Raw genomic sequence first — 19,883 nt, forward strand, 5'->3', positions numbered from 1 at the left:
GGAGGACTGGAGGTTAGAAGGAAGCCTGGCTGAGACCAGGTAAGCCAGGTAGGTCCCTGGAGGCTTCGGTAGCTCTCTGTGGGGACATGTGGCATCTCTGAGGGGGTGGTGGTGGAACTGACACAGCACAGGAAGAGGCAGAGTCCCCGCCTTCCCCTGGCAGAGTCCACATGGCCCACCAGCCGATACAGTCCTGCCCCATCCTTTCCATATCAAATGTCATCTCTTCCACGCTCGGCAGTGTGATGGACAGTGGGTGAGTGGAAGAAACGGTGCAGGGCTTCATGACCAGCCAAGAGTTTGGTCAGAGCCCTGTATGCAGGTACAGGGTTGCCATCCCACCTAGGAAGGTTAAGCAGAAGGATTTCAAGCTAAAGCAATACAGAGATGTCTTGCTCAAGATAAAAGGCAAAAGGAAGCCTGGGGAGGTGGGTGGGTGGGTGGGTGCAGTGGAAGTCTGTGGAGCTGGCTCAGTGGGTGTGGTTGGAGTCTGGGGAAGAGTCTTAGGGGTGTGATAGGCATCTGGGGAGGAGCCTCAAGGAGTACAGTGCTTGTTTCACAGGCATCAGGACCCAGAATTTATGTAGAAGAAAAATACTGTGGCATGTGTCTGCAACTCAGGGTGGTGGGGGACAGAGAAAGGATCCTGGAGTCTCTTCACTGGCCAGTGAACTGGCAATCTCGGGTTTCAGGGGAGACAGAGGGCAATAGAGGAAGACATGCTGTCAAGCTCTGCCCTGCCCCCATCCCCCACCCCCATGCATGCGTTTATGTGTGTACACAACATAGAGAGAGAAGAACAAGGCATCTGGTATAAGCCTTCGTTTGCTTAGCCCATCGAGGCCCTGGCTACCATCGCTATAGTGTAAAAACCAAAGAGATGGCTGCAAATACATGTGGCCTCCATGGGGAGGGGAGGATCCCAGAGTGGGAAGCTGGATGGATGCTGAAGTCAGAGGACCAGGTTTGGGAGTGACTAGCCAGTGTCTGCGGAGGAAGACACAGGCATAGTGCATGTTGCTGCAGTTAGGGAGTGGGTCCAGAGTTCATGAAGAACACTGAACTAGGGGCAGAGTAGTTGGGAAGTGTGGGAGCCAAAGCCAAGAGGAGAGTTGGAGGTTAGTGAGGGACTCAGCAGGGTTGCCATGATGAGAGGCTGACTCAGACTTCCCAGGTAGAAGAGAGAACAGTGCCAGACTGTAGAGGTACACTTCTGATGACAGTGTTTAATGAGTCCATTTGCATTAATGCATTTGTTTTTGTGGTCCTGGAGATCAAACTCATATATAGCTATATACGTGCTAGACAGGTGACAGGTGCTCCTCCAGGGCCCGGCATCCTCAGCCCTCTTTCCTTTTTGGTTTGAGACAGGGCCTTGATAAGTTACCAGGGCTGGCCTTGAACTTACTTTGAACTTGTGGTCCTCTGCCTCAGCCTCCAGAGTATCTGGACTGCACGTCTACAGAGATATAACTAAAGCTGGGCAAAAGTGCTAGCACGTGAGTTCAGAAGTGTTTGGATTGCTTTCCATGCAGTAAGTTACTAAAATGGAGAGACAGACAGACAGATAGACAGACAGACAGACAGATACACACACACACACAAGACAGACTGAGGTCTGTCCATGACCTAAAGAGACATGAGACTGGCCCAAGTAGGGGGTTTTCAGTCAGATTCCACATGGAGCTCCAGCATAGCAGACAGATCTGTGCTGACCCCATTGTCTGATCCATCACCAGAGCCCCAGGCCCAGGTTGTCCTGTCCCCATGTGGACCTTTCTTGTGTCAGTGCTCAGACAGAAAACATGAAGTCCAGCCAAGATGCTGCATCCAAGCCCCTGGGAGGAAACAAGGTCTCAGAGGGTGAAGCTAGCTTGTCTGTTCCCAATCTGCAGGACCACTATCTGGGACAAGAGAGTTCACCAGAGCCTTGGAATTGCTGTGGAGCTCAGCCTATCTCCCACTACAATGGTGTATCAAGGACAAAAGCCCCTTCCTAAGTAGAAGAGATCTACCTGCCACAACATAGCTCTCATCTCTCCTAGTGGAGCCTCCAGTGACCAGCCCAGACAAGAGTTTCAAGTCCCCAGACACCTCTAGGCCTTATCATACCTCCACTCCACTGAGAGCTGCTTCCCAGAGAACATGCTTACCCAGAAGTAATCAGGACAGGGAGTCATGCAAACCCAGCCAGAGCAGAGTGGGCACATCTAGCCCTGTGCAGATGCTTATTGTAGTAACATGTCTTCTACATGACTGAGAACAGGTAGAGTAAGTGTGTGCCCCGAAGCCCACTCGTCACTCCTGTGAACTTGGCTGTGAAGACATGGGCTCTGGGACAGGTCATCTACCACCCTGTGTGATTTACAAAACACAGAAGACCCAACAAGCCATGGCATTTGTGTCTTAAGAGAAGATGGACTGTCTCCATTTTCCTCCTAGAGCTCCTGACCATTTTTACCTCAAAAAAATACAGAATGCTTATTTTAATATTATCAGGGCAAAAATTAAGTGGAGGCCTTAGGTACCACACATAATTAACAGGGTAGAATGATTGTCCCAGCGTCCAGAGATCTTTAAAAGGAAAACTTCTTTTAACAGTTGACACTGCTGGGGACAGTTTAAATCATGAGAAAATAAAAAACAGTGTTTTCACATGCATCCACACAGGGCAAGAACACAGAGCTTGGGGTTCAGCTCATGGTCACTCGGATGGCCATTGTGACAGAGCTGTCAATTCTGCAAGGCCTTCTGGAATTTTGCTCATGGGGAATTAGGACAGCCAATCCTCATAAAGGTTGCATCCTCATAAACTTGAAAGGACTATGTAAAAGTTAGAAATTACAACATGGTGTGTCTTAGGGTTTTACTGCTGGGAACAGACACCATGACCAGTGCAAGTTTTATAAATGACAACATTTAGTTGGGGCTGGCTTAAAGGTTCAGAGGTTCAGTCCATTGTCATCAGGGCAGAAGCATGGCAGCATCCAGGTAGGCATGGTGCAGGAGGAGCTGAGGGTTCTACATCTTTATCCAAAGGAGGCCAGGAACAGACTTGGATTGCTCAGGCATCTAGGAGGAAGATCCCTAAGTCCAACTCCACAGTGACACACTTCCTCCAACAAGGCCACACCTTCTAACAGTCTCACTCCCTGGGATGAGCATATACAAACCATCATATGGTGTATACACAGGGACCAGCTATGGTTCTAAGATGCTTGGGCAGGTTTCTCTGGATGTTCTCCAGGAGTCCTCCAGAACCAGGGACAGTGCTCAGCCCTGTCCCTTGGGGAGGGAGTTCCTCCTAGGCATCTGTGCACCCAGCATGCTTTTCCAGAGGCATCTTGGGTTTGTGCTGTCAGAGTGGGAAGCTGTCCGTGTGTGATGGAGGGAGGTGGCTACCTTGGAGGAGAAGGATAGCAGGTGTGTGCACAGTGAGGAGGCTGAGATGCTTCCTACTGTCTGGTGGACTCAGTTACTGCTGCAAAGCTTCAGATGAGGAATCATGACAGCAGCTGGGGATGTGCACAGGCTGGAAGCAGTCGCCTGCAGGAGAGGCCCTGGCTGGGCCCTGCGTAGGATGGGCACCAGCACTGAACAGGTCTCCAGGTGTCCTCCACATCACTATCTTCCATAGCTCTTTGACACAAGCACATGTGTAGTAGTTTCATCCAGAGAGGGGCCTTCTCCAGGGCTCAGGAAGCAGGAAGCTGAGCAGAGGGTGCAGGACTGTTGGGATGGCAGTGGGCCTGTGCTGGTTTATAAAGAATGGCAAGAGGGGGCTGGTGGTGGAGCAGGAGGAAAATAGAGCTGCCAATGGGTGCTCACAGAGGAGGGGCCCCAGATGAGCAACTGGATGGAGGACAGGGAGTCCCATCCACATGGCTCTACTTCTTCTCCTAGATTTGTGTGCCAGGGGTAGGGCATCCATCACCCACACTGAAAAATCACAGCTGTTGGCACAAGGGTCTCGATGTACCACACGTTTGTGTAGATGTCACTCCTGACTTTTGATGAGGCTGTTACTCCTGTTCTTCTTGATTTTGAGATATAATTTCATGGTGTAGCCTAGCTTGGCTCCAAACCTGGGATTCCCCAGGGGCAACAGGTGTGCACAAGCATGCATGGCTTCATGGTCTCTTCCTTTAAACCTTGAACTAATCCTGCATAAGGGCATTACCACTGATGTGGTCACTGCTAGTAAGTCACTACTAGTAAGATGCACACCCAGCTTGCACACCCAGCTTCTCTGACTCTAGAATCCATCAAGATGGCATGCTTGTAAGTGTGAGGAGCCCAGGCTACTGTGTGAGGAGGGGTATGGTCACCTGTGCCCGAAGTGACTTCCTGACTCCCTCTGTTTCTCATGGTCTCTTGTCCACTGAACGCACAGGCAGCTAAGTCCCCCCATGGAGGCTCAGTGCTGTCCCACCATCAAAACACCACCTGTCCCCAGGTCTTGTTCTTTCCTAACCATGCTGTGGCAGCCTTCTCTAAATATTCCATTTTGCCTTTGAAGCAGCCAAGATACCGTCTGCATCCAGTGGGGAAGAAGCAGATGCTGGCAACCTCCTGCCCACCACTGATGAGCCCTCTCAAGCCTTAGCTGGGTCTGACTCCCTGGACAGTCCTCCCAGATCCCTGGAGAGATCTGCAAGCCAGCTCCCCAGCCCTCCACTGCTGCCCACCCCACCACCCAAGGCCAGCTCTAAAGCCACAAAAAATGTCACAGGTGAGTTTGCTTGTCCTCCCACCCATTCGTCCATCCATCCATCCATCCATCCGTTCATCCATCCATCCGTCCGTCCATCCGTCCATCCGTCTGTCCATCCGTCCGTCCATCCATATCTTCCACCCATCATGCCTACTCCAGCTCCAGGCTGACTCTCATCATTGCCTCAGTGCCCCGGCTCTGCAGGCCACAGAAAGAGTTCCCACAAGGCTGTGGTTGTTGACTGTAGACTACTAGGACACTCTTTGACAGAGGGAGGGTCCTGTACCAGTCAGAGGGGGAATCTTCTAGACTCTGAACCCAGAGCATAGAGCCAACCCTCGGGGTGGGACTTTATCTGCTAACACGTGGTTGTCTGTGCTATTTCTTCTGCTCCCTGGAATGGCCTGTGATACCCATTTTCTCAGCTCCGGCCCTTCCTGTGACAACACAGTTGGCAGAAACACCCTTTGTCATCAACCCTGAGCTATCCTCACCACCTCACCCACAGCCCTGGCCTCACAGGGCACTCCCTGCATAGAACCAACATTTACTCATAGAGCCTTTGGGGACAGGCACCTGGGTCCCACAGGGAGGCAGGCTATGCATGGGTGGTGGCTGTTTTTTAGAGCACATTCCCACACACTCCCCTGGAAGCAGTGGACACCAGAGAGCAAAGCCCAGCTCAGTGAAGCCACTTACTCTGTGGACAGGCTCCACACATGTGGGTGCACTTTCTGGGCTACATTATTAGGTTCTTATATCCACCACCCTTCCAACTTTTATCCCACCCTAATCCCTTCTAACCCCCAACACCATGTAGGAGAGAAAATAGGTTAGAGGGGAAAGAGGTAGAGCTGCCTAGGTCTCTTTAGAATACTTCCTGCTGATTGGGGGCTCTAGGTTTCTTGGGGGCAAGTCCAGTCTTGGTCATCAGGAAATCTTCAACTTCTTTTCTTGTCTCTTTGCTCACAACCACTCAACAAACCACAATAGCAACCAGCAGCATCAGGAAGAACAGCCGCTGCCACAGGCTCTTGGGTTCTCCCATTTGTACTGTCTCTAGAGTCCACAGAATTCAGCTATCTGCAGCTGGCAAAGCCACACCCCTACAAGTGCATGGGAGCAAATCATAGTCACTTGCTGTGAAGCAGCCTCTTAATCTGGGATTAAAACGAAAGCATATTGACATAACATAACTGGGTTTTTAAAGAAACCAAATTCTCGTTACACTCAAATACATCCCTCTCTAGGCTGGCCTTTGAGGATGGAGGGCAAGGGTCCTGTGCACAGTTTAGATCATTAAGACTTAGAGAGTGTAACTTATCTCAGATCCTGCATCTGATAATGACTCAAACTCATTTGTGCCACCCACAAACATGACTGGACCCACGTGGAGCCAACAACTGTGTCCCTTTGTCTTACACTGATGTCATTTAATAGATGTGAAGAGACATCATGGCCACAGCAATGCTTATAAAAGAAAGCTTTTAACCGAGGACCTGTTTATAGAGTCAGGGGTTCGTCCTTGATTATCGTGGCAGAAAGCATGTCACCAGGCAAGCGGACAGCGAGAACTTACTTACATCTGTATTCACAGACAGACAGACAGACAGATGCTGAACCTGGTGTGGGCTTTAGAAATCTCAAAGACCACACCTCCTAATCCTTCCCAGACAGTTCTGCTAACAAGGGATTGTGCATGCAAATATTTGAACCTGTGGGAGTCATTCTCACTAAAAAACCTCTACAAGTACTTGCTTCCTCCTGGTTTACACAGGAGAGTGCTTGACAGGCTGGTGTGTCAGCCACTGGCACCAGGAAGGTGAAGGAGCTCAGGAGGATGACCATCCCTTCTCAGTCTTCAGGGAAGTCCACTCTGCCCTCACCCTGATTTTAGATATCTGGCCTCTGGGATAGAGTGAGTTGTCCTGCTGTTTTAAGTCACCAGGTTATTGCCACAGACCCTGTCTCCAAAGGCACTTGGTCTCTGCATTCACAATCAGATGTAGGTACAGCCATCATGTCTGGTGTGCAGTGGGAGTAGGCGGTGGTAGAAGGAGATGAATGAGGAATCAGAACTCTGCTCTCTACATCACTGGAAATGCGTTGCTGCCCAGGATGACCATAGAGTGAAAATTTTGAGGCAAACCAATACTCTATAGTGTTTGGTTTCCATGTTTGTGATAGCTCCCCTTCCCAGTGTTGACATCTGAAGCCTTTTAGAATCACTCAATGCAAAACCACATGTCTCGTTTTCCCCCATAGAAATCACAGACAGGTCTGATAGTCTGTAGACTTTGTTTCCTTTCTACTTGAGATACTCCCACTGCAGACTGTGAGCATTTGCCTCACTGCCTTATCTACACCCTTGGGTCCCCAGGATCTGTCCTTAGCTTGTCTCTCCATACCTCTCATCTCACCCCTATCTCCATGGAAGGGACTCAGAGGCAGCAGGGTCCTGACATGCCACTGACTGATCTGAACAGGAAGTTGGCCATGAGCTCAGGACTTCTGCCTGGAACCTGAGTGGCTCTGCCTTTGGTGTTGTCTTTTCCTTTGCTTCCTGGGACATGTTGTTTCCAGGCATGAGCACTAGGTGACAGAAATCAGACAGTTCCTATCTTGTGCTTAACTTCTTGGTGCTGGGGAGGCAGATGAGGCGCCTCCTACCCTGACACCAGGACCCGCGGTCTGCACCTACCTGAGTTACAGGTAACCTGTCAGCACAGGTTTATCTCTCACAGTCCCAGAGGCTCTAAGTTCTGGATTGGGCTTCTTCAGCCCACTTGAAGCTTGGCAAGGGCCTGCTTCTGGATTTGTAGAGTAGATTTCTGGTCCCACACATGTGTGTCGTATGTGTGTTCACATGACTGCATAGATGTGGAAACCATGGGGGTGAAGAAGGAGGGGGAGATGGTTTCTTATTTTCCTTGAAATTTGCAGTTAGGCTAGGATGCCTAGTTGGCTGCAAGCTGCAGGAATTCTCCCCCTCACTTCACACCCCATCTCCATCTCCCCAGTGCTGATCTCATAAGCACACCCTGCCACACAGGAGCAGTAAGAGGCATGCCAGGCTTGTTAGTCTGTCAGTGGGTTAGCATGCTCCTCAGAAATGCTGAGGGATGCTAGTTTGTCGTGCTTCCCGTGGATTAGTCTTTGTTTCTGAATTGTGGTGCTGGGGTGATGCTCATGTGGTATAGACACCTTTGATGACATCATGGTCTGGATGATGATAAGTAGATGAGCCTTTCTGTTTCTACAACTGTTCTGGTGAGGACCAGAGGTAATGATGACTAGACAGGGTCTGGGAACACAGCATCACGTGTGGGTGCTCAGGGAGTGCTTGGCACACCAAGTAGGAGCTGTCCCCAACAAGAAGTGAAGCCTTGACCCATCTGTCCACACAGGCACTGGTCATCTTTTGGATGACAGCTAAATACTCTTGACGAGAATTCCCATCCTCTCCCTCACACCTAAGGGATGTGAGCAGAGGGGACGGGGATAGTCCCCCCTGGACTGGTACTTGGGGCTCTAGACTCAGGTGACACTCATGGAAGGTCTCATTGAAGAAAGAATAATATTACAGCAGAGGGGAAGAACTTTGAAGGGCTCAGATTTGGGGCAGCACAGTGCTTCAGGAACTAGAAGGATTTCCATAGGCAGCCTGAAGAGAGTGGGGCGGGAATCAGAGAGAGATGATGCCAGGGTGCTGAGCCAGGCAGCCCAGGGGGCTTTGGGTCTGGAGCATGAGTCTGAATCATGTCAAAAGGAAGGGGAGAAAAATGTGGTAGGACCCACATTCCAGAAGGAGCCCAGAGGGCTGAGGTGCAGGGAGCATGAATGGCCACAGATTTTGGGAGGGCCAAGGCTGAAGGAAGGACAGTGCAAAGCTCTGTAAATATTTATGATGCCCATGGAGCAAAGAACAGGTCTGGGAAGCCAACTCAACAAAGGATGAGGGAAGGGTGCTGTCTGCCCCAGACCTCACAGGATGACATCGCAGAGTTCTTCCTCAGTGGCGTGGTACTGTTTGTGTAGGGGCTTGGGCAGAGTCATGACCTACTCTCTTCTCTGGGAATGGAATCTGACTTGGTGCCTCTGTGTAGGTCAGGGGTCCTGGCAGAGTGTGAGGGGGACATCCTTATATCTTCCTCAACACCTTGGGCCCCATGCTTGTGTATGTTCCTGCTTCACCCCAGGTCAAGCTGCGCTCTTCCAAGGCCCCAGCATGAAGAACAATGAGCCGGCTCTCAGAGGACAGCTTGCCACCCCCACAGGGTCCCCTCATCTCACCACTGTCCACCGGCCACTGCCCCCCAGCCGCGTCATAGAGGAGCTGCACAGGGCACTGGCCACGAAGCACCGTCAGGACAGGTGAGATCCTGCACACACGTGCTCCCTGAGGGGACTAGCCCCTGGGAGGACCCTTCCGATCTGTGCAGTCACTCCGAGCCTGGCCTGGGTTTCTTAATCCACTGGAACCATCTTGATTTTCTTAGGACATGGAGACCCAACCAGCAGATTCCGTGCATGATCCCTCATGGGGGAGTTGGGGACTTCCCAGGAGGGGAATAGTTGGGAGAGGGGGCTAATCTTAGTTTATGATTCTGAAATCCCTGGGAATCTAATGATGAGAATACAAGCTATTTTAGACTCACATCTTCCTTGATTTTGGTGGCTTACAGCTGGTGTGAAGGAAAGTGTGCTTACTAATAGGATGCAGTCATGTCAAATGAAGACATGTCAGTGTGGTGGCCTACTGGGGGAACACAATGTCTTCCTCAGATTTCTGAAGCCCTTAGTCTGAATGGTTGAAATATACATGTTGGTGGGACTTAGCATATGTCCTCTGCTTTTAGCAGGACTCAGCACAGAGCCAAGTACTATAGGCTCAAAGTCCCGGGTTCCCTTCAAAGCTCTCAACACAAGGTGCCCAGCACCAAGCTGAGAAATCAATCGCTCACCCCTGGCGAGTTCGCCAGGTCCTACATCGATTCCTGTGGCTTTCAGAACAGTGGCACATGTAACAGGGACCATCTTTCCCATTTAGTTTTCAAGGGCGGGACTGCAGAGGGTCTCCAAAGAAGCGGATGGATGTGCGCCTGTCCAGGACGTCCAGCATGGAGCGGGACGAGGCGTGGAGCTTTGACGGGGCCTCAGAGAACAAGTGGACGGCTACCAAAGACTCTGAGGAGAACAAGGAGAATCTGATGCTGAGCTCCGAGCTCAAGGATGACTTGCTTCTGTATCAGGATGAGGAGGCACTCAATGACTCTATCATCTCCGGTGAGGAGCGCAAAGGTGTGGGGAGGGTGTCGGACTGTGCTAGGTCACCCAGAGCCACATGGGAGCTGGAACCTTTCTGCTAGCGCCTAGTTAGGAAGGGGCAAAGGAGAAGGCCTGCACTAAAGACATGGGGGGGGGGGGTGATTTTCCTTGGAAAGTGAGCCCTTCCCTGAGGGTGCCAGGCCCAGCAAAGACTCCAAAAACAGGTGGGTGAACTTGTGTCTGGAAGGCCAAATGTTTGTTCCAATTAATTTCAGCAACACACCAAGTGGACCCGCAAGTGATCTTGACATGACACCGCTAAGTATGACCTGGCCAAAAGCATGGCGGTAGTGAGCACACGGCCACGGTTTTACATTCTGACTTTAAACTAGATGAAATAGGGAGGTGAGACAAAGGCCAAGTAATTGATGGATCTCCAGTAGTCATCAATAGCCACATCAGGAGTGACATGAATGGACAGACGTGTGGACTTGTGTAAGACAGGGTTCTCTCAGGGTCTTGGAGTCCAGGTCTGTGTTATCCAGGTCTGAGTGACTCCTGCCCTAAGTACTGTGCTCAGGGACAGAGAGGATGACAGCCCCTGTCCCCTCCCGCTGATGTTGAAGAGACAGGAAATCTGAACCCTATTCCTGCAGACCATTGCCATCCTTGTAAAGAGAAGGTAGGATGTTCCCAAGTTCCTTGGTCTGAAGCCCTTCTCGTCAGACATGACTGCCAGCTCCAGTCTTTCCCTTCAGCAGCTCCTTGGCTGTGGCTAAATGGTGGCATCCTTGTTGCCCCTCATCACAGGGCTTGGCAGAGTGAGCTTCAGAACAAGTACACCACCTATTCCCTTGAGCACGCCACAGGAAGGCCTCACATGAAGAAAGTAGGCATCTCCTACAGGGCATTGTTAAGCCATGCTGAGGTGAGAGCCTGACTTGTAGCCACAGGAGGCAAAACCCTCACAGGGACAGGTGCCTGTACGTTTTGTTGCCTGCGAACCTCAGACCTGGCTCAGGTTGGCCCTCAGAACACTTGATTTGAAGGGTCAGAGACAGCAGGACCTTCTGAGAATCTTCCGTTAATGAATGGCAAATTCCAATTGAAGCCATTTCAGCATGTGTTTAGATCAGTGGTTCCAAGACTTCCTAATGCTGCGGCCCTTTAACACAGCTCCTCAGGTCGTGGTGACCCACAACCATAAAGTTATTTCATTGCTAATTCATAACTATAATTTTGCTACTGGTATGAATCATAGGTAAATATCTGATGTGCAGGGCCCACAGCTTGGGAACCACTGCTCTAGAAGAACCTGCCTGTTTGTCTTTCTCCTGTCTTCAACCATGGCTAGAGCCCACCTGGGCTCATCTGTCATGTCCCTGTGCCTGGCCCTGGGAGGTGTGGATGAGCACAGGAACGAGGGCTCTTCAGGAAGATGAATGGCAGAGCATACTTTCCTGGAACATTCTCCGCTCCCTGTATAGTTTGCCCCTGCATGCAGACCCCATCCACCCCAGTTTTTCAGCCCACAAGCTGCAGGGCCAGCCCACAGAGGGCGTGGCCCAGCCATGGCCCAGCCATGATGAGGCAGGCCTCTAACTTCACCCAGGCTGCCCTAGCTAGCCTACACTAACAATATTATGGACTTGCCTGGAAATCCAAGATCTGATGTGTGGGGTCCGGGTTGTGTGTCTGTGGCAACCTCGGAGGGTAGAAAGAGCAGCAGCTGCCTCCGTGTCCTATAAAGTCATTCATCTCATCATGAAGTTCATGAGTTCTCACCTCCTGAAGGCGACTTAGCTATTGTCCCAGGAAGACTGTGAAGGCTCAGGCTTCACAATAGGAATGTAGGGACGGAGGTGTTTGTTGTGGCTTGGGCTTCTCAGCAGAGAACACAGATTTCCTGTGTGGAATTCTGAGTTCCCACACAGATTTGCCCCCTGGGCTCTCAGCACTGAGAGGCTTTCTTTAGGGTTCAGCCACCACGCACGTGTGTGTTGACAGATCCTTTCCTTGCGTTGTGACCTTGCTCAACCTTGCTCACCTCCCTGCTTGAACTGGGCGTGGCTTGCCTAAAGAGCTAATTTCAAAGCTCTTCTTCTCTGCTCCAGGGACTTTGCTTATGGGGTCTCCCCTATGGGTCTCTCACACGTCCAAAGAACAGCGCTGAGCACAAAGGCTTCTGTGTCTGTCCATGGTGAACATTTGAGGCCATAAATGTATTTGCGGTGGGTCATCCTTGCCCTGTATGGTGCTGAGAAGCACCCAGTAGCCCCGCCTACCAGATGCCAGCAGTATCCCTTATCCTAGTTGTGACAGCCTCACAGGCCCTCAGACATGCTCGAGTGTTCCCAACACCTGCTGTCCCTCAAGCCGAGCTGTGCAGAGGTTCACAGGGACGCTGTCTGTGATGGGGTATTGGACTGCTCTGGGTGATGTCAGTAGAAGTCAGTCAGCCAGTGACGCCCCACCTGGATAGTAGACCTCTGAGGGGGTGGCAGGATATGTGAGCTCTGAGGTATGAGCACCTCCTAGAAGCCCTGAGGAGACAAGAGCCTTGTGAATCCACTTTTGTTGCCTTTTAAACTAAACTCATCTACACACCCAGACTCAGAGCATATTATAAAGACGGGGCACAGAAAATGCTGAGTGCAAGACTGGGCGGTGGTGGCGCACGCCTTTAATCCCAGCACTTGGTAGGCAGAGGCAGGTGTATTTCTGAGTTCGAGGCCAGCCTGGTCTACAGAGTGAGTTCCAGGACAGCCAGGGCAGCCAGGGCTATAAAGAGAAACCCTTGGAGGGCATTTCCAGTGAGGCTTAACTCTTCAGAGGTGGGAGAAGATCCACACAGGATGGTCAGGACCATCCCGCACACTGAGGGCACCGGAGGATGAAGAGCGCGGAGGGAGGGCAGGCTGTGTGCGAGCCTTCACCTCCCTCTGTTTCCTGACGTGGCTGCATGTGACCCGCGGTCACGTGCTTGTTCCTTCCACATCTCCCCTCACTATAGCGGATTGTCCTCTCAGGCCTTGAGCAGAGGTAAAGTCTTATGTTGTTTTCTGCCAGACATTTGTCACAGTGGCAAGAAAATTAAATAATACAGAGAAGATATATAATGTTTTTAACTTGATATGATTAGGGCCAGCCAGCTGTATTTCTGTTTCCTAAAAGAACCCATTGCTGAGGTCATCGGGGCAAACACAGCCATGACTGGAGAAAGAGTCCTGGGAAAAACAGTTATAGACAGCGGGCAGCATGGCCAACACTACAGAGAACGTGGGTTCTGAGTGTGGCCCAGGTGTAAAAGGAAAGTGACCCTCCCCTGGCCCTCTGTGGACATGGGGAAAGTGTGTGCATCTGGATCCTGTTTTGTGTGCAGGGAGGACAGCATAAAGAACTGTCACTGAGGTGTGAATGCCAGGGAGCAAACTCACCTCTCCTGGTAAGTTCAGGCTCAGGGCTGGGGAATCCATGCTTTGTGGCCAGTAGGTGGCACTGCTCTCTCTCTCTCTCTCTCTCTCTCTCTCTCTCTCTCTCTCTCTCTCTCTCTCTCTCTCTCCTCTTTCCTTTCTCCCTCTCCTTTCTCTTTCATCTATTTATTTATCTATCCATCTATCATATATATGATATATATGCTTTTATATATGTACGTGTGTGTATATATATATATGCAGAGTATTTGATGATAGATCCATGAATGTTCACATGTACACAGATGTATGTATTTCTGCAGGCAGCGTGAAAAAAAACGACAAATTTAGCAGTCAGTCCTGAACCCCAGCCATAGTTGAGAATCAAAGTCTTTATGTATTTGTTTGCCTTTGTGTGTGTAGTATGTGTATTGGGTGTGTCTGGTATCCCTGTCTTATTGCCTTCTGAGACAGGTCTCACTGAACCTGGAGCTAGGCTGACAGCCGCAGTGACATTTTGTCTCTGCCTCCTTACTGCACGGGCATATATGTGAGCAAGTCCTGCTTTTTACACAGTCCCCGAGGATTTGAACTCAGATCTTCATGTCTGTACTTACCTTACCCACTGAGTAGCTTCTCGAGGCCAAACCTCTTCACTTTGTTTTCGGTGACAAATGACGACTGTATAGACCCTGCATTGGCGCCAGTGTGATGTTCTTACACGTCCATATTTGATCATTTCAGAATGATTGAGCCAGGCCAGCAAACAAACTCATGAGCTGTCATAACAGGAAGTGCTTACACTTAGAAATCTCCTTTCACCCTTTTGAAACACTGTGGAGTTTTATTGTAGCCTCATGCACAGCACAGGTCACCAAAGCGTCCTACGCAAGACCACCGGAAGGTTTACCCTGCCATCCTTTGGCATCTCTTGTCTCACCTCCATGTTACCATACTTCAGCCTTGGATAGCCACAATTCATCCCAAACTTCCACCAGTGTGACGGCTAAAAACACATCACCAAAAGCACGTGGTGTGTGCCTCTTTGTGCTGGTTTGCTCAACACAGTGCCCTCTAAGGTTCACCAATATGGTACCCAGTGAAGTAAATTTCCTTTGCTAAAGCGAAATAGTATTCCCCTCTGCGTTTACCCCATGCTGTCTTTATCCATCCATTCCCAGATTGATCTTGTGCCTTATATTTAGTAAACTACTCTGCCCTAAACACAGGTGAGCAGACAGCGCTCTGGCACACTGAGTTTTAAATATTTTTATTTTTATTTATGTGGCTGTGTATATGTGCCATATATGAGGCCAGAGGAGGGTGTTGGGTCTCCTCGAGCTGGATTTTCAGGCCATTGTGAGCTGTGAGGCATGGGTGCCAGGGACTTGGTCGTCTGGAAGAGCATCAAGTGGTATTAACCGCTGAGCTATCCAGCCCCTGCTCTGCTGATTTTAGTTCTTTTGGATTCATCCTCAATGTGATTGTATGACAGCTGAGCGTGCATTCCCCAGAAGCTCAGGCTGCCTGCGCTGATCCGACCAACAGTGCACAAGCATCTTTCTCCTGACCAGTCCTCACTCCCTTCTGCCTTCTCCCTGGCAGCCACTTTTGGCATCCCCTGTGATGTAACTTGTGTGTGGTGGTGATGATGGACTGTCTGTCCATCCTGCGGTTGTCTGTCTTTTGTGCACACGCGCATGTGTGCCTTGCAGGCTGGATGCTGGTGTCTCCCTCAGCTCTCCACCTCTTTGAGATGAAGTCTCTTCATTGGCTGAGCTGCCACCTCTTAGATGCTCCCTGTGCCTCTCTAGTGCTGGGGCCGCACCTTGCTTTTCCCTGTGTGCTGGGGATCTGAACTCAGTTCCTTAGGCTTGTGTGACCGAGCTTTCCCCACTGAGCCACATTCCCGACCCCCATTTGTTTTATTACAATTTGTCCCTTCCTGCATTTTAAAAATGGAGCCTTTGTCTTCTTGCTACTGGTGAGATTCCTTCTGCAGGTTTGGTATTGACCTCGTGTAGTGGAGGACTTGCACACATGGTCTCCTCAGGGGTGTGGTCTCATTACTCTGCCTATTGCTATTGATATGTAGAAGTGTTTTGATTTGATTCTATCCAGCTGGTTATTGGGTTTTTTTCTTTTTAAAATTGAATCTTTGGTTGCATATAGGAAATCTTTACCCACAATGCTGTGGAGCATTTTCCCTAGTGTTTTCTTGTTATAATTCTGCAGTTCCAAGTCTTATGTTAACATCTTCCATTCATCCATGTTGCTCTTCATTATAGTATAAGAGGAAGAGGCATGGGGTAGGAGTGGCTGTGTGATGCGATACCTCAGGTCCGACATTCATTTTCCCTGGCCACCATTTGTCACAGATAATGTCCTTTCTTCCATTGTGTGGTCTTGACACCTTTACAGAGAATCAGCTGACCTCACAGGGGTCTATATCTGGGCTCTATCTTCTCAAATTGATACCATTCTGTTGTAATGACTTTATAAGAGAATTTGAAGCCTGCTGTTGTGAAAGCAGCAGTTGATAACAGGTGTTTAGGAGGTTGTCAGGGCGTATGCTGTTCTGCCTTTGCAATAAACTCAATCCATTGTGGTCTCTATGAAGCTGACACATGTTTATTGAGCTGTGTGCGCCTTGAACAGATGTCTGTGTGGGGCTTTCTGACAGTTAATAGGTAGTTATTGAGGTTTCTTTGCAGCTAACAGGCTTATGCGGTATAATGGTTAATCTTTGTTGTCAACTTGAGTGGATTTAGAATCACTTAAAAGACATCCTCACAGACACACCCAGATGTTGTTTCCAGGGAGGCTTAGCTGATGAGGAAGGACCCATCCTAAACACAAAGGAAGGAAAGAGGGAGCAGGGGACCCTGCTGAGCAGGCACCCACCTCTTCTGTTCCCTAAGGCACCATGTAAGCAGCCACCTAAGACTCATGCTGCATTCACAGCCCCTTTGTCTTGTCTTCCCTGCTGTGATGACTGGCTCCCACCAAACTGTAAGCCAAAATAAACTCTCCTCCATCAGGCTACTTCTTTAATTGACTGACTTACTTTTTATGTGTATGAGTATTTGTCTGTAAATAAGCGCAGCAAATATATGCAGTGCCCACTAGGGGCAAAAGCAGACCCCAGATTCCATGGAACCCAGGAGACAGGTGGTTGTGAGCCACCATGTGGGTGCTGGGAATCGAACTAACTCCTCTGAGAGAGCAGCCAGTGCTCTCAACCCGAGCCATCTCTCTAGCTCCTTGACATGTCCTCAGTGATGAGAGCACAAACTCGTATAATGAAGTCTTTGTGCTGTTAATGCGGTTTACACACATCTCCACACAGCTGATGGGGGCTTGTGGAGCTCCTGTTGCTGCTAAGAGACTCCTGGAGAGTCCCCTGTGCAGCTGACAAGTATAGCAAGGAGATGCTGCTAGGCCCAGGACTCCCGCCCCCTGCCCCACCCCCATCAGGGCTCCTTTTCACCTGAGAAGTTTTTATATAACCCTGGGTATATAAAACTACATAAACGGTATACAGTATGCTCACTGATTAAAAGTCACAAATAAGTTTAATTACAGCAGTTCTCTGGTGCACATATCACCATCTTACCATTAGGAAGAGTAAAGCACAGTTGCACACCAGTGAGATGGATGCCGTTCGCGGGAACCACTGAGTCTCGACTGCATGCTTGACTCTGAGGTGCCAGGCACTCTTCGGTGTCTTTCAGATGTGACCTATGTTTTGATTTGATGATCATCAATGCCAAGAGTGCTGCTTTGCTTAAATATTGAGTTAAAAAATAGCAGATGTATTTAGGGCCATATCAGAAATTGTTGGAAATTCTGTCTTAATAATCCCAAACCAAAATTCGTGAAACAACCTTGTTTAAATTAAATTGGAGTCAGCAACTCAAACAACATTTGTGTTATTATTTCAAGACAGGCAGCTCAAAACCTCCATTTCAGGGGCTCTGGCATCCCTTCTGACCTTACCCATGGTGTGCATGTGGTACACAGGCACGCTCAGGTACATACACAAACACATAGAATTTCTAAATCCCCACTTATTCGGGCATCATTGCCAGAGTAAAGATCCAGGCGCGGCACTTGCGCAAAGTGCCAGCCTGGACCATAGTGTCTTCTAGCCCTGAGGTGCATGTTGGGAAGGAGATGGCTTTTCTCCTCTCCACTGTCGGTTTAGAACACTTGCAGTGTCCAAGCACACAGTCATGTTGTATCTGAAGCAGAGCTCATACTTCCCTGAAGCAGAAGACAGCCAGCTCTGCTCTCAGATGGCCACTGCCCAGAACAGTTTTCCATTGGCACCGGTATCCTTTAATTCCAGTGGCTGGAGCAAGTCCTCTCACCGGTTAGTGAGTGTTCTGGCTGCAGCTCCATGTGGAGACAAACCACTCCCTGTCTTGCTCTCTCAGGGTCCCTGATCTTTAAGAGAGCTGCCTGGTGACAGGGAGACTGGGGGCCATCTGCTGACCACGCAAGGTGTGTCTTGTCTACTTTTGTGTGAGAACAGGTGATTAAGTCCCCCCTGCTCCAGTTTAAAGGGAACCACCTACAATTCCATCCCCCAAGTACAGCTGCCTCCCCAGGGGATTCTCCAGGGTCCGGTTCTTACCTCCCGTGGAGGGGCGGGGCACCTTCAATGCATATCCAGACTCAGATGCATGTGCAAGATTTTTTTCTCCTACAGATGAGATCGTGTAAGACCAATCTCCTATCTTCTTTGCTCCTTCCCATATCTCTCACCATACAGGACTAGCAGGGAGAACCTTTCCTCCCTGCCAACCTTAGCTGATCCAATACTTCTCTTCTCTCTAGAGAGATGCTGCCAGCCATGTTGGCTATGGTGCCAGTTTGGTCATGATGGCGACTGGGGTTGGTGGTGGTGTTAGGTGCAGCTGGGAGCAGATTAGGGGTCTAGGGAGAATGGACAGGTCTAGACCCACCCTCTCTCAGTCATTTCTTCTGAGCATCTTCTATATGCCCCACCCTGTTTTGGGCCCTGGGGATCAAGTGATGGTGGTAGATAGGATTCCTTTCTCTGTTGGAGTGCATAGCTTAGGAGTACTATAGACAACACACAGGACAGCAAGCAGATTACCAAGCAGAGCATGTGTTGTGGTGGATACTACCTTGATGATGAGTCTTGGGATAATGACTCACTCCACATAGCATGCTGGCCCCCAGGGTGTGATGCAGGAGCTGAGGTGTTTCGAGAAGGACCCAGCCATGCAGGGAGAATTATGAACATGAGGAACAGTTGGTACAAAGACTAGACAGGCCTGGACATACTCCAGGAAGTGAGAGGAAGTTTCTGTGACAGAGTACGCAAGGGAGAAGGTATGGGAAATGGGCTGCCGGCCTGGGTACAGACTGTGTGTGTGCTCTGGAGGGCTGGGGAGAGGAACCACAGGTGAGCCAAGGCAATGCTCAACCTTTGAACAGACGCACACAGAATTGTTGCAAATCATGGTTTTGCTACAGTTTGTCAGAACTGCATGCCAGGATGTCTTCAGTCACTTTTTATGTAACTTCAGTGAGATGTACTTGGCCATATAAGATGTGGACAGTATCTGTGTGTCTTTACCACTATTGAAATAGCATGGCTTCCCACCATTTCCTGTACTCCCCACCCCCCATCCCCGTGATGTTGCTCACCCCTGGCTTCCCCAGGACATCTGTGCCCTGTATCCAGGAATCTCAGTCAAGCTTCTGTGACTATGGACTTGCTTGTGTCTTGTGACTCTTATATATGTAAAATCAATATGTGTGTATGGAGAGTCATAGATGAACACAAGGCATACATGGATGCTTTGTGACATAGCATGACACATGTGTGCAGACATGCACACTGAGCCTAGAGCTGTGTGCTGTCCTAAAAAAAACTGAAAATTTTCTCTCAAGTCATAAAGCTATTCTGTTTTCTCTAAATGTTGTGGTATTTCACTTTTAAACATCAAAAACAAACAAACAATCCAAGAAACCAAGTTGTATCTGGATTATGTGTGTGAATTTCATGAAGTTAGAATGCAAGCTTCCCTGGGTAGACTTGGAGGGAAGCCCATCTTGTAGGTCTTTATGTCAGGGTCCCTTCTGTGTAAGGTTTGCTCCAAGACTATGACCAAGCTGGTGACTTAGTCATGTTTGGGCTGCTGCACCTTCCTCATTCACTATGGCCACGCAGAGGGCCACGCTCTTGGAAGGACATCCACTTGCCCAATTCCTCCTCTTGGGTGGGTGGGGGTTCTAGGTTATTCTTGGCATAGAGAAGAAGGATGCTTCCGTCTGGCTTCTTCCAAGTTCTTCTGAGACACACAAAGATTGTAGAGGAATCAGTAGCCCACTTTTCATTGTTGAGTACGTGACTAGTCTCTAGCCTTTGTGTGGCTGTAGCAGCTGCTGCTGGACACTTGGATGGCATGCAGTTAGCATGGGCCCGGCCCTGGCAGCTACTTGTGTTCGAA

The 19,883-nt window shown here is 49.7% G+C and overlaps 1 protein-coding gene across 1 annotated transcript in view; it reads left to right on the forward strand.

Annotated features, from left to right (window-relative positions):
* The window catches only part of Phactr3 (phosphatase and actin regulator 3), a 197,198-nt gene that overhangs the window by 136,862 nt on the left and 40,453 nt on the right, over window positions 1–19,883 (forward strand). The window contains exons 5-7 of the mRNA XM_052181740.1: window positions 4,523–4,732; window positions 8,914–9,088; window positions 9,765–10,000. Of these exons, the coding sequence (XP_052037700.1) occupies window positions 4,523–4,732; window positions 8,914–9,088; window positions 9,765–10,000 (621 nt within the window). The remainder of the gene's footprint in view (window positions 1–4,522; window positions 4,733–8,913; window positions 9,089–9,764; window positions 10,001–19,883) is intronic.

The sequence above is a fragment of the Apodemus sylvaticus genome, chromosome 5, assembly GCF_947179515.1.
Source record: "Apodemus sylvaticus chromosome 5, mApoSyl1.1, whole genome shotgun sequence".
Classification (NCBI taxonomy): Eukaryota; Metazoa; Chordata; class Mammalia; order Rodentia; family Muridae; genus Apodemus; species Apodemus sylvaticus.